Here is an 11,464-nt window from a genome sequence, read left to right as displayed (position 1 = left end):
CAAGTGTGTGAAAGAATGGCGTAGGGCGAAATATCGCTACGTTGAGGTCCGACAAGGCTGAAACTACCGTCACTCTGAACCTCCAAGAGACGCATCGTAGATGCAATGCTGTGTGATGCAAAGAACAAGAGAACAAATGTTGATGTCGAGGACTGGTGAGTGACGATAGATGAAAGGCCTCCGGTCGTCCTTGAGGTTGCTGGCAAGTAAACAAGCTGAAGTTAGGGGGCAGTGCAGAGAGACTAACCTGGTTGGCTGGTCAATACCAATCGCGGGGCAGGTGCTGCCATGGGCTGCAGCAGGAGTTGATTTAGGCGACAAGGCTGACTGGAGATGTCTGTTCACCGGCGACGCGACTTGGAACAGCACTTGAGAGTGAAATCACTTTCCTCAGTGCAGCCAAATGAACTTGGCGACGAATAAGCATGCTTAGCCTTTGCACATGTAGGAAGATAATTGTATCCCAGAGCGATGAGATACAAAAGCACACAAGCAAGCAATTACCAACATATACTACAGATAAGAGCGGCCCCAAAGAATGAGTAGTAAACACAGAGTGATCAGGAAGAACGTGCATTGGACAGATACTCATGATCGTTATTCGCAATCGTATCACATATACCCTCACGCTTGCCACACCATCCAAGCCGCCCGGCTTTTGGTCCCGGTTCCATATCGCAACCCTAGATATATAAATACATGCGGAGAAAAGTACGCCGCTCCAGTCGATCAGAAGCAGAGCCCATAGGGCTGAGAGCAAAAAAGAGAAGATACTCGCCACGCTCAGATCGCTCAACTAAACAAGACTGAATGCACAGTGCACTTGCTGAATTACACAAAGCAACCCTGACTGCACTGTGGAGTAGAAAGTATGGGGCTCGCCAGCTAAGCAGCAGGCTGGACACCGAGATCAGCACCGCCACGACCACGGGGAGCACCACGTCCGCGGTAGCCGGAGCCACGACCACCACGCCCGCGTCCGCGTCCACGTCCCCGACCTCGGTAACCATCAACACTGCCTTGGCCAAAGGTTTCCATATTCTTCTGACGTTCTTGGCTGCGGAACTCTTGACCACGTGTGGCTGCTTCTTCTCTGTCCTTGAGCTCGCTCGAGATGTTGTCGAAGAAAGAGCTCTTGTCATACATTGACCCGCTTGGGATAACGACCTCTTCCCTGTTGGCAGATGTATCCGCTGTGGAAGCCGCGCCTTCACCAAGGGGCGATCCAGAAGCAATAGCCTCTTTGATCAAATCCTGCTTATTGAATTTGGCATTTGCCGATTCAAAATCAAAGTCAGTCGTAGGGACCTCCATCTTGGGATGTTGTGAGTGAAGACCACCTCGGCCTCCCCTTCCACCCCTGCCACGGAACTCGCCAGTACCTCGTTGACGTGGCGCATGCTGGCGACTCTGATCACGCATGCCCTCAACCTTCTGTGCCAAGTTGTTCATAGGATCCGAAGCAGGCGCTTGGCCTTGAGGCTGGCTCTGACCTTGACCCTTGTTCTGAATGTTGAGCTTCGCCATAGCCTCGGCCACAGCGGCAGTAGCCAACTGCGTAGCATTCTGTTGTTGGGCAGCGCTAGGAACTTGAACAGTGGCAACAGCGGCAGCAGCCTGTTGCTGCCCGTGGGGTGCCGTCTTGCTAGCCCTCGGGCTTGGAATGGGGACAGCAGGGATAATCCGCCCTCCCTTCGGCCCACTAGGTGCACCCTTCCCTGAGGCAGGCTGCTGAGTGTTCTGAGGATGGGGTGGTGCCAAAGCAGCCGATACGTCAGGCTTAGAATCAACTGGCGGCGGCGGAGCCTGTTTCGCGCCAGCAGGCGTGGGAGTAGCACCAGAACCCTTTGCACCGTTCTTTGGTTTGGCCGATGCACCGTCTGCCTCTGCAACCTTGGGCTGTTGCGCTTGGCCAGATTTCTCATCTTTGCCAGCTTGAGGTCCTGGACCTCGCGGGCCTTGTGGAGGTTGGTTTTGGTTTAGGCCTGGAGGGCCAATGGGCATGTTCGGTGAGAACGGACCGGGGGGCTGGTGGAAGCCCTGACCAGGCGGGAACCATCCAGGAGGGGCGCCAAACGGAGGCATACCAAACGCGCCTGGAGGTCCACCAGGAGGGAAAGGACCTGGGCCGCCAGGGAACCCACCCTGAGGACCAAACCGATTGCCATATGGACCTCCAGGACCGCCAAAAGGTGGATAGCCACCAGGAGGGAACTGACCAGGCTGAGGGAAGTTCTGCGGTGGCTGTTGGCGACCGGACACGTCTTGCGGGCTGCTTTCTTGCCGTGTCTGAGCCTGTTGTACCTGTGGCGCATGCGTCGCGTCAGCTTTAGCTTCAAAGTGATTGAACAAGAAACAGCTTGTATGTAAGGGTCTCAGAAGGAAGGCAACGGAAAATATCCACACGGTTTTGCGCTCTCGGTGGTTTAATGATTTACATCCGAAAATTTTACATCACCGGACAAGAAGAAGAAAAGAAGTGACATAGACTTACTCCGATGATGGCGGGGTCCTGTGGCATGGCAGGCTGCGCCTTTTCCTTGACCGGCTCCTCAATGCGCAAGTCCTTGACATCGCTACCACGGAAGACAATCTGCTCATACACGACGTCTGATGGAGGGTACTCGTCCTTGCCACCCTTGCGGCCTTCTGTGCCAAAGGATCGCACATTGTCTAGTGAGACTGTGGAAGCTTCTGAGTTGATCTCGACGAGCGTGCCGACATAGCTATGGCGAGTCAATGGCTGCAATAACCCAGCATCAACTGGGTACTGACCGAATGTCGCTTTTCGAGATGAGGGAAATGCGAGATCTGCGCGTCGCGGGTCAGTTGGAGCTTGAGCGGTATTCAGCGCAGCCGCGACTTACCCGATGAACTCGGACATGGCTGTGTAAGGTGGGTATCAAAACGGGTATGAAAGGAATGGAAGCTCAAGGAGAAAAGAAAGGGCTGGTAGAATTTGGGAAAGTCGTAAAGTTGATGGGGGGGAAGTGAGGGAAGGTTGGAGAGAGGTTGGTCGTGGGACGAAGCTGAGAGAAACTTGGCGCATGTTTAGCGAGGCGTAGCCTGGGAGCTTGAGCCTCCTGCCGGCCAACCTTTACCCCACACTGCCTCATGTACCACGTTCACGACGTACACTGTCTGGGCTTACAGGTTCATGCGCGTTGATCCATGACCCAGCGAATCACATGACCCTCGAGGTCGCCGAGTCTTTCGTTTTTGACTATTCTTTATACAGGGTAACGGGTGAGATTGAGCCATGAGCGTCACCACGGATGGACTAGACGACGTCTACGAAGCGCTAGAGCGGTATAACTGGGACGACGATGTGGAGTTTCAGGCTGGGTTGCAAGCTATTATAGGCAGCAACAGTACGCCAGAACAAACAACTGAGCTAGCATTACGGGCGCGGTGTTTTTATTACGCAAGGTACGTAAAAGCATAGCATCCGTAACCCACGCGAACCATGTTGGATGGTTCTGTCAAATCATACTGACTCGTATTACGTAGGAAATACAACAAAAACATCGACTTTGACGCCTATAAAGCCTATCGTAATGCCCGCAACCGGCCAGCTCCTTCACCTCCCAGCTCAACCAATGTACTCGCAACCTCTGTCATAGACCGAGAGCTGCCCTCTACCACCACAAGCACTACTACCCCCGCTACAACCACCGAACCTAGTGGCATCCTCCCCTCGCCTCCAACGGCAACCGAACCACCCGCGCCTTATCCCACCAGCTTCGCGCATATAGTCGAATTGATCACAAGCGGAAAGCCAGTACCAGGTATCAAGGAGATTCCACCTACAGTGCTAGAAGGACAAGGGACGCAAGCGACGAAACCCAAGCGGAAGAAGCCGTGGGAAAAGGACGAGGTTCCTGTCGAAGCTGCCAAAGAAGCGGGTAGTGTTTAATTGGGTGTTTTGGTTTCTGGTCCATGAATTCATTTCACTGCTCGAAGACGACTTGAGAATAGAGATATAGAGAGGATGGTTTGCAGACAATTGACTGAAGCAAATATACGGTGCTGAAATTGAGGAAAATTATCTTCCAAACCCACCATATCCAATACCATCTACGGAAAAATAAAGCACCATCTCAACCAATGACCACCTCAATCCCAACGCACGCGTAGTCAAAAAAACAAACATGAACGAACTTCGTATACTAAAACTATCTACATGCAGCAAGACTATAATAAATAATCCCCTTTCATCTAGAAAGAGTACAAACCCGAAATGGTCCCAACAACGACAATGACGTCAACAACAACAACAACAACACTGGGGTATATAACAAATCCCAACCACCCAATCCAACCCATCCCTACCCTATATACGCCAAACATGTCTTTTACAAATTCACCTTGAGATGAAAAAAAATTAACAAATCAAAAAAATCAGGAGGGAAAGAGGACACCCTCACAAGACAGCCTCAAGAATCCTATCCTTCAGCCTGCCGACCTCCTCCCTACTCTGCCAAAGCTGACTCCGCGCATCAAGATACCTACTCTTCCAACTGTCCGCATTGGCATCCGCGGGAGCATGCGGATCCCGGGTGGCCTGGGCCTCATCTTCTGGATCAGTAGCAGCCGACATGTCGAGGCCTTTGGCAACCCACTCGCCCGTCAGGCCGCCAAACGCGACATTGAAAAAGACGTCAAACGTTTCTTTGATACTGCGGGCACCGTGTCTCGCAGCAGAAGATTCCGTCTCGTCATCATCTTCGTCCTCGTCAACAGGGGATTCGTATCCATCGCCGCCCACGCGAAACCGCACGCACTCGACGCGACGCACGCCGCCGGTGGGACCACCGGCGCCGATACCGACGGTAGAGGCGAGGCCGAGACAGCTGCTGATAGCGATGCCGAGGGCGTAGTCGCTCATGAGTTTTGTGGGGGCAAGGGAAGTAGGTGGTGGCTTGGCGTGGAGGGGCTGTAGGATTGCAGAGGCGAGGCGCTTGGCTTCGTTGCCTCGTAGGCGCTTGCGCCGCCCGGTTAATGGGGCGCGTATTAGTTCTGCTGCTAGCGCGCGGTTCAGCGTCTCGAGGGGGACTGCTGAGGGCAACTGTGGTGATGTTGAGGAGGGGAGTTCGGGTTCTGGTTGTGAGTGAGTTGGTGGCGGTGGTCGCGGTTGCGCAGGCGTCTCGGATGGGGTGAGGTTTCCGTGGTACGTCTGATGGGTTGGCCGGTGTTGCTTCTCGTACATGCTTTGTTGCTCGTAGGCGTTTGCAGGCGAGACTTGGGTGGATGCGGCGCTTATCGGGGATGGTCCTAGTCCAGTGCTTGGGGAGTCGTTTTGTAATCCGTTTACAAGCACAGTTGGCGTCGTTAGGCGTACTACTGGATTACCAACATTGGGAGGTACTTGGAGACTCAGCCGTTGCTTCTGTGGCGCACCTCCTGCAGCCGGTCCCTCGATTTTTGAGGGAGAAACGGCAGACGCCGGTGTGGGTGGGAAACGAACGGAGCCCTCTGGAGCTGGTGGGTCTGAATGCGCCCGCTCGACAATTGGTGTCAAGTTGACTGGATTGCGATCAATGGGCGGCCCTTCTTTCGTTTTTGGATTTGCTGGAAAAGTCACAAAAGGCCCGTCTCTGATAGAACGATTACTAGGCGGCCGACCGCGAAGTTTGCCAGTGGCGGTTCCGCTGTTGGATGACCAAGCCGACGATACAGCAGGTCCATGGCGCCGGCGGGAGCGTGATCTGGTACTGGAGGGCGTGACAGCAGATTGTGGTTCGTCAAAAAACGGATATGCAGACTGTGGAGTGACAGCAGAAAGCGGATGTGGTGTATGAGGCGCATCCTGTGTATTTACGCGCCATCGTGCATGATGTCCGCCCATTGGTGATTCCGTGTAAGGAGTAAGCCCACTCTGGCCCAGACGACTTGGAGCCGAGGCTGCAGTGTTGGCAGAAGATGGAGTGACGGTAGAGACTGCAGTCCATGGATCTTGCGGTGTCAGAAAACCTCCATGCATGTTGTTTGGATGCGCGCTAGTAGGGTATGCGGATTGCGGCTGCAACACATTGCCAAACGCCACATTTGTATCTAGCTGGGGTCGTTTACGAGCTGGAGTGCCTTCGTCAAAGTCTATGTCCTCTTCTCCGTCATCAGCCTTTCGGCGCCCGCGCTTGGGCTTGAACTTTGGATCAAGAGCCCTGATGGCCAGGTCTTCCTCGAGAGGCACGCCATCACGCCCCTGGCTTGGAAACGGCTGGTGGGGAGGTGGTATCTGTAAATAGTAGGGATGCTGCTTGCCCAGGAGGTATTCAAAAAAGGCATCAATGTGCATAGCGCGCATCCATCGCTTCAGGCGCACAGAGTACTGCTGCACTTTTTGGGTGCTCTGTCCTTCATCCGTGTTTGGCGGCTTCACGCCCAGATCTAGAGCCAGCTGTGTCCAGGTCTTTATTTCTTTTGCGTCAAACTTGCGGATCAACTCAAAGAGGGCCCATGTACTAAAGGCATTACCGTCGCTCTTGGGCGGCGTGCGGAACAGTTTGACCAGCTCGGTGGTGTCGGTGGTGGTAGGGAAGTTTGGGTTGCAGTAGAGGATGAAGGCGGCGTAGGCATTGTCAATGGTGTCGTCGGATACGTCGCGCGGGGGCGGGTCGCGGTCGGCGGGCTCGAAGTGGGCAGTACCCAGGCGCGGCTGACTGGTGGGTGAGATGGCGGAGAAGCGCGGCGAGGCATTCGCAGAGGCCGGGGGAGTCTGGGAGCTGCGCATGTCGCCATAGAAGCCGTGGGCGAGATGTCCGGTATTGTCAGGCTGAAGTAGATGGCCTGATGGCGTGTGCACATTGCGGCTGGCACCTGTGCTCTGATCCAGCCCCGGGTCAATCGCTGCGACACCACCACTGCTGCCACTGCCTCCACTGCTGCCGCTGCCGCTGCCGCTGCCGCTGCCGCCACCGCTGCCGCCGCCTGAATGCCGGAAGGGCGAGTAGGACGGCCCGCTGCCGGGGCCTGGGTGGTCGTAGTGGGTGTGGGTATGGGCGTGGGCGTGGGAATGGCCGTTGGCTGTCAGGAGGGAATGGTCCGTCTGTCCCTCCTCGCCAAAGTCGACGTGCATGGTTCTTTGGGTTCTCCGCGATGTAACGCTCTCTCTCTCTCTCTCAGCTGCTCCCGCTGCCGATCAGCATGCCATGAGGGCGCAGTGATGAGTCGCGACCGCGCTAATGTGAGCAATAGGCCATGGATAGGCCCCGGGGAGCGCGCGCGACAGTTTGTTTCTTCTGGACCACGGGTTCCCTCTTTGCTGGCTGGGCTGGCTTGACGGAGAGAAGAGGGCGGAAGGATGGAGCGGCTGCTGTCGCAATAGGGCCTGCAAACGCAGCGCGAACCAGGCCAGGGATAGGATGCAAAGCGCCCAGCGCCGTCGCCGTCGCCGTCGCCGTCGCCGTCGCCGTGCAATTACTCGGATTATTCCTTCTTCTTTGTCGCGACGCGAGAGCGATGCAGCGCAAGCCAATCCGTCGATGCGCGCTGTCAGGTCGCGTCGTGGGGAGGGGCCGGGTTGATGGTGATAATTTGCGGTCCTTGATGTGCTTTTGGCGGGTCAGACCTGGCTGCTTCGGGGACATTTTGTTGACTTAAGGCAGCGGAGCATACTACTAATTCGCTTCTATTTTTGGACCTGTCCGACCGAACACATTGCTCTCCCACCACCCACTTGGCCCCATGTCGCCGCTGCTGCAGCATCATCACGCCTGACTGCGCGATGCGGCCTTGTGACTGGCTGTCCGTCCACGCTCCACCGTCGACTTGCGACGCTTCTACCTGGGCTGGCCACGCTGCCAGGCCCTCATAGGACTCTTGCACCGCTACCCACTACCTCACCGCGGCCGACGAAACATTACCTCTTGGCCCCACTACTACCTAGATGCACAAGGGCGTCCGAGAATAACAGCCCGCTCGAAACTGTACTCCATGTTGCAACAACGCCGCCAAAAGATTGTCGCAGCAGGGCGTTCGCATTGTCAGCCTTCCGGATAACCATCCAAATCAAGGACACATGTCTCAGTGTCCGCAACACGGCTGGCCTGATCAAAATCTGCCTAATCGATACGCTAATCCACAATGCAAAACACTACAGCAGAGTGGACAGATGTCCAAGTATGTTTTGATTTCAGCCTTATTAATTTCGTGGGGGTTTGTGCAGCCCGCATGCTTGACTTACCGTCCTCGCCAAACGTCCTTGATTGTTTCAAATGCAGTAGTAAGCATCATCCTATCCCTCAACTCCACCTGTCATCTGAACACGTCAATATATCTCAAATCTGTTCCATTTGGAAAGTTTGGTATATATAGTCATGGCAAATTTCCGTTGGTCACTATATCTGTCGCACGCACCCGTCAGACGATTATAGGAAGTGTCAGGTCATGCCTAAGAGCCGGTCTAACAGACAGCATTTTATCCTGGTTATATCCACCCGTCGTTTCCAAGCCATATCGGCTGTCGGGCAAGGTCATTTCAAGGACCTTCAATCAAACAGACGTTGGCTAAGCAGCCTTGATTTAGATTTGGAGATTGAATGCTTCATCCCGTTGATTTTCACAGGGATATTTGCTGGGAATATGCTGTAGTAAATCATCCGAATGTGGGGTTAGGTTTGGACTTGAGGGTATCCATGCAAAACATAAAGATGTTTACATACATACTCGCCTTTATCCGGAAACTAAGTTGGTATGAAATCATTGCATAACTCTTCTTCTTCTTCTTCTTCTTCTGCTGTTTCCTTTCCGTTACAAGAGCGTTTTATGCTCGACTCCACGCGTTATTATACTTGATTTTGAATCCTCGTGTTCAAGAAAACTACTTGGCATATGTAAGAGCGGGATGTTTGGTAGAATGGTAATGCCATCCTAAGGAGGATTATTTCAACTCAGGCTGATTTCCTTATATTAAGACTCATCTTCACCAAGACTGCGTGGTGTTTATGAAATCCAGTGTTTAAACAAAAGTGTGCACATTGCTCTTGAATCGTACAAGCACAGCACATTACCATACTATTCCCACTTTCATTTATGTGCTTATATAAGTCTACATAGCAGTCCTAGTGTCTTTCAACTATTATAGATGTGAGATATAGGACGGTACAGAATCAGTGTCTTCACAAGAATAACCACTCCTCATCATTAGTGCGGTCCAATATCCGACTATCAAATACTGAATTCACAGCATAAGGTAAATCCGTAGATGGTTTACACGTGCCCAGATACGGGAGACTGCGAAGGATGATGTACGAGATACAAACTTTGGTACCCTTTTTCTCCTGTAGCCTAGAAAGTCTTTGTGTGCTCGTTTCACACTCTTTGAGCGTTCTCAGGGGTATGGACACAGAAGACTGCTGCTGATATTGAAAGGATTGGTGAACACTCCGGTAAATAGCGTATGTGGATGATACTACCAAGGCTACGAGAGCATACTCGCATTTCATGTCAATCCATTGTATTAATATGATCAAGGAAACAAGAAGAATGGTTCGTGGTTCGACATGGGTAATACATGATGGATATGAGCTTGTCAGGTGCACTAACGACCCCCAGTACTGTTCAATCACGATCAAGACTACAATTCTTTATTCGTTTTCAATACAGGAGTAATCTTATCAAGTTCAACGGAAGCTCTTCCATGTCTCACGGGCGGCATGGTGTGTTCAGTCCAAAGCCAAGTCCAAGCGGAAGATAGTACGCTAAAGTCAGTGCACAGCATAGTACCCTCGTATAAAATAGTCCAGCTCTATCCCAACACAAGATCAACCTTGACAACTCCACACTTACCACCCCTCCACGCGGCGTCTCTCTCTTCGGAATACTCACCGAGCCACTTACAATTGCACCGCTGAAAAATCCGACCATGAAAATCTGCCCATCGCATCCCCCTATACCCAACCCCTCCCCCTCCCAAGCCACCACAAAGTAAACTAAGCCACTAACCCCCCTACCCCCCCCTACCCTAAGTAGATCTTACATACACAAGCGCCCGCGAACTCCTTTTCTTTGCGCCTCACTATCCACATCGGTCCATCATGCACCCCGCACTATCCTATTCAGTCACAGACCCAGGCCCCGAAAAGGGGAATCGCCTTGGGTAATCGTGCCGAATGGGACAACCGGGATATTACAGAAAAGGGGAATGTGCAAGATTGCACATGGCATGCAGGGCAACCACGGACTGTCGATCAAGAGAGAATGAGGGATGTTTGTGCACTTGGGTGCGCGAGTAAGTGGAGGTGGGCTTGCAAGGGTTCGAAATGTGGCAATTGATAGATGGATGGATAGTACTATGTACGTACTCACTTCCAATCCTCCAAGTATATGTATGCGCATTATCTGTAGGATTTATACTACCGTGAACACTTGAAGTTACAAACGCATCATCATCCTATCTATACCTCATTCATTAAAAAAAATCCAAAAAACCCAACCACGGAAAATAGATTTTCGCATCCCCCCCTTCAAGTCTCCCAAAGAGATTCAATCGAGAAAAACAACCCTTGCCCAACGGCCCGACTGCTTATACTTGCAGAGAATCCCAGCTCCCAGGTTCAAAAGAAAAAAAATGAGATTGTCAGCAAACAACAGAACCTTGGCATTTTCTGGCCCTACAAGGCCTGTACGGTGGTACTTTGTTGATACTCCGCAATCTACCAATCTCGATTCAAACATGCGGAATTTGCCTTTTTTTGTTCATCTACTACGTAACCAACTTGCCTCTACTATACACCACCAGTATCCTCATCCGATGTCCATAACCCATCCATCAAGACCATTTACACCCCTCCACACACACACACACACACACACACACACACATGTGTATACATACACGCGATACCCACATCCCATCTTCGCAATTTCCGCCCGCCTCCGCTCCGCCCTCCTCCGCCCAACCCCCCCCCCCCCCCCCAATCTGACTAATTCAAACCCTCCCCCCTCTTCTTTCTTACGTCCGTATACCTCTCTCTCTTCTTCCCTGACCCCTACCTACCCTTACACTTACTTACCTTTAAACCCCCCCCCACCCCGGTCTGTCAGAAAAAAAAACCCCCACAGACGCACCGCACCAGACCTTTTCCTGTACACGCACACGCACATACTTACGCACGGTGGCGCACACAAGCTGTTTCACACCCAAACCCCTGCAAACAGCGCTATGTGCAATACGCGATCGATGCTTTTTTCGCCGCGCGCGCGCGCGCGTGTGTGTGTGGCATGTGCCGATGAAACACGTAGGTATGTGTGTGTGTGTGTGTGTGGGGCAGAATATCTCGGAGAAAGTAGTAAAAAATTTCCAATCAATATCTAGAAGGGAAAGGGAATCGCTATTTAGGAGGGGGGGGCACAATCCAGCGATGCTGGGGTGTTTTATACATGGCCGAAAAGTGGGACAAGAGGAGGGGGGTTGTTTTTTTTTTTTAAAAAAAAAAGAGAAGGAGATGCAAAAGTGAGTGTG

General features: G+C 52.5%; 3 protein-coding genes across 3 annotated transcripts; 1 reads left to right on the top strand and 2 right to left on the bottom strand.

Annotated features, from left to right (window-relative positions):
- Nucleotides 1–576: 576 nt before the first annotated feature.
- Nucleotides 577–2,884, bottom strand: PSV08DRAFT_365532 (Scd6-like Sm domain-containing protein; the record flags this gene model as incomplete). Its single annotated transcript, XM_066093097.1, has 4 exons — nucleotides 577–2,304; nucleotides 2,495–2,726; nucleotides 2,776–2,811; nucleotides 2,868–2,884. The coding sequence occupies 4 exons, from the start codon at nucleotides 2,882–2,884 to the stop codon at nucleotides 886–888; spliced, it is 1,704 nt and encodes a 567-aa protein (XP_065948242.1). The 3' UTR covers nucleotides 577–885.
- A 222-nt stretch (nucleotides 2,885–3,106) lies between these two features.
- Nucleotides 3,107–4,110, top strand: PSV08DRAFT_330516 (uncharacterized protein). The gene is made up of 2 exons (XM_014218805.2): nucleotides 3,107–3,429; nucleotides 3,511–4,110. The coding sequence occupies exons 1-2, from the start codon at nucleotides 3,260–3,262 to the stop codon at nucleotides 3,914–3,916; spliced, it is 576 nt and encodes a 191-aa protein (XP_014074280.1). The 5' UTR covers nucleotides 3,107–3,259; the 3' UTR covers nucleotides 3,917–4,110.
- A 202-nt stretch (nucleotides 4,111–4,312) lies between these two features.
- Nucleotides 4,313–7,078, bottom strand: PSV08DRAFT_380794 (ARS binding protein 2-domain-containing protein; the record flags this gene model as incomplete). Its single annotated transcript, XM_014218804.2, has 1 exon — nucleotides 4,313–7,078. The coding sequence occupies one exon, from the start codon at nucleotides 7,076–7,078 to the stop codon at nucleotides 4,424–4,426; it is 2,655 nt and encodes an 884-aa protein (XP_014074279.1). The 3' UTR covers nucleotides 4,313–4,423.
- Nucleotides 7,079–11,464: the final 4,386 nt, after the last annotated feature.

The sequence above is a fragment of the Bipolaris maydis genome (assembly GCF_028858645.1).
Source record: "Bipolaris maydis strain C4 unplaced genomic scaffold PSV08scaffold_14, whole genome shotgun sequence".
Lineage (NCBI taxonomy): Eukaryota > Fungi > Ascomycota > Dothideomycetes > Pleosporales > Pleosporaceae > Bipolaris > Bipolaris maydis.
The sequence above is the reverse complement of the archived record's forward strand: the minus strand, read 5'-3'. Positions and strand labels throughout refer to the sequence as shown.

Excerpts from the sequence above, each read along its gene's own strand:
- PSV08DRAFT_330516 (XM_014218805.2), top strand. The coding sequence starts at position 3,260 with ATGAGCGTCACCACGGATGGACTAGACGACGTCTACGAAGCGCTAGAG. Across the intron at positions 3,430-3,510 it reads CGGTGTTTTTATTACGCAAG|GAAATACAACAAAAACATCG; the intron begins GTACGTAAAAGC and ends CGTATTACGTAG.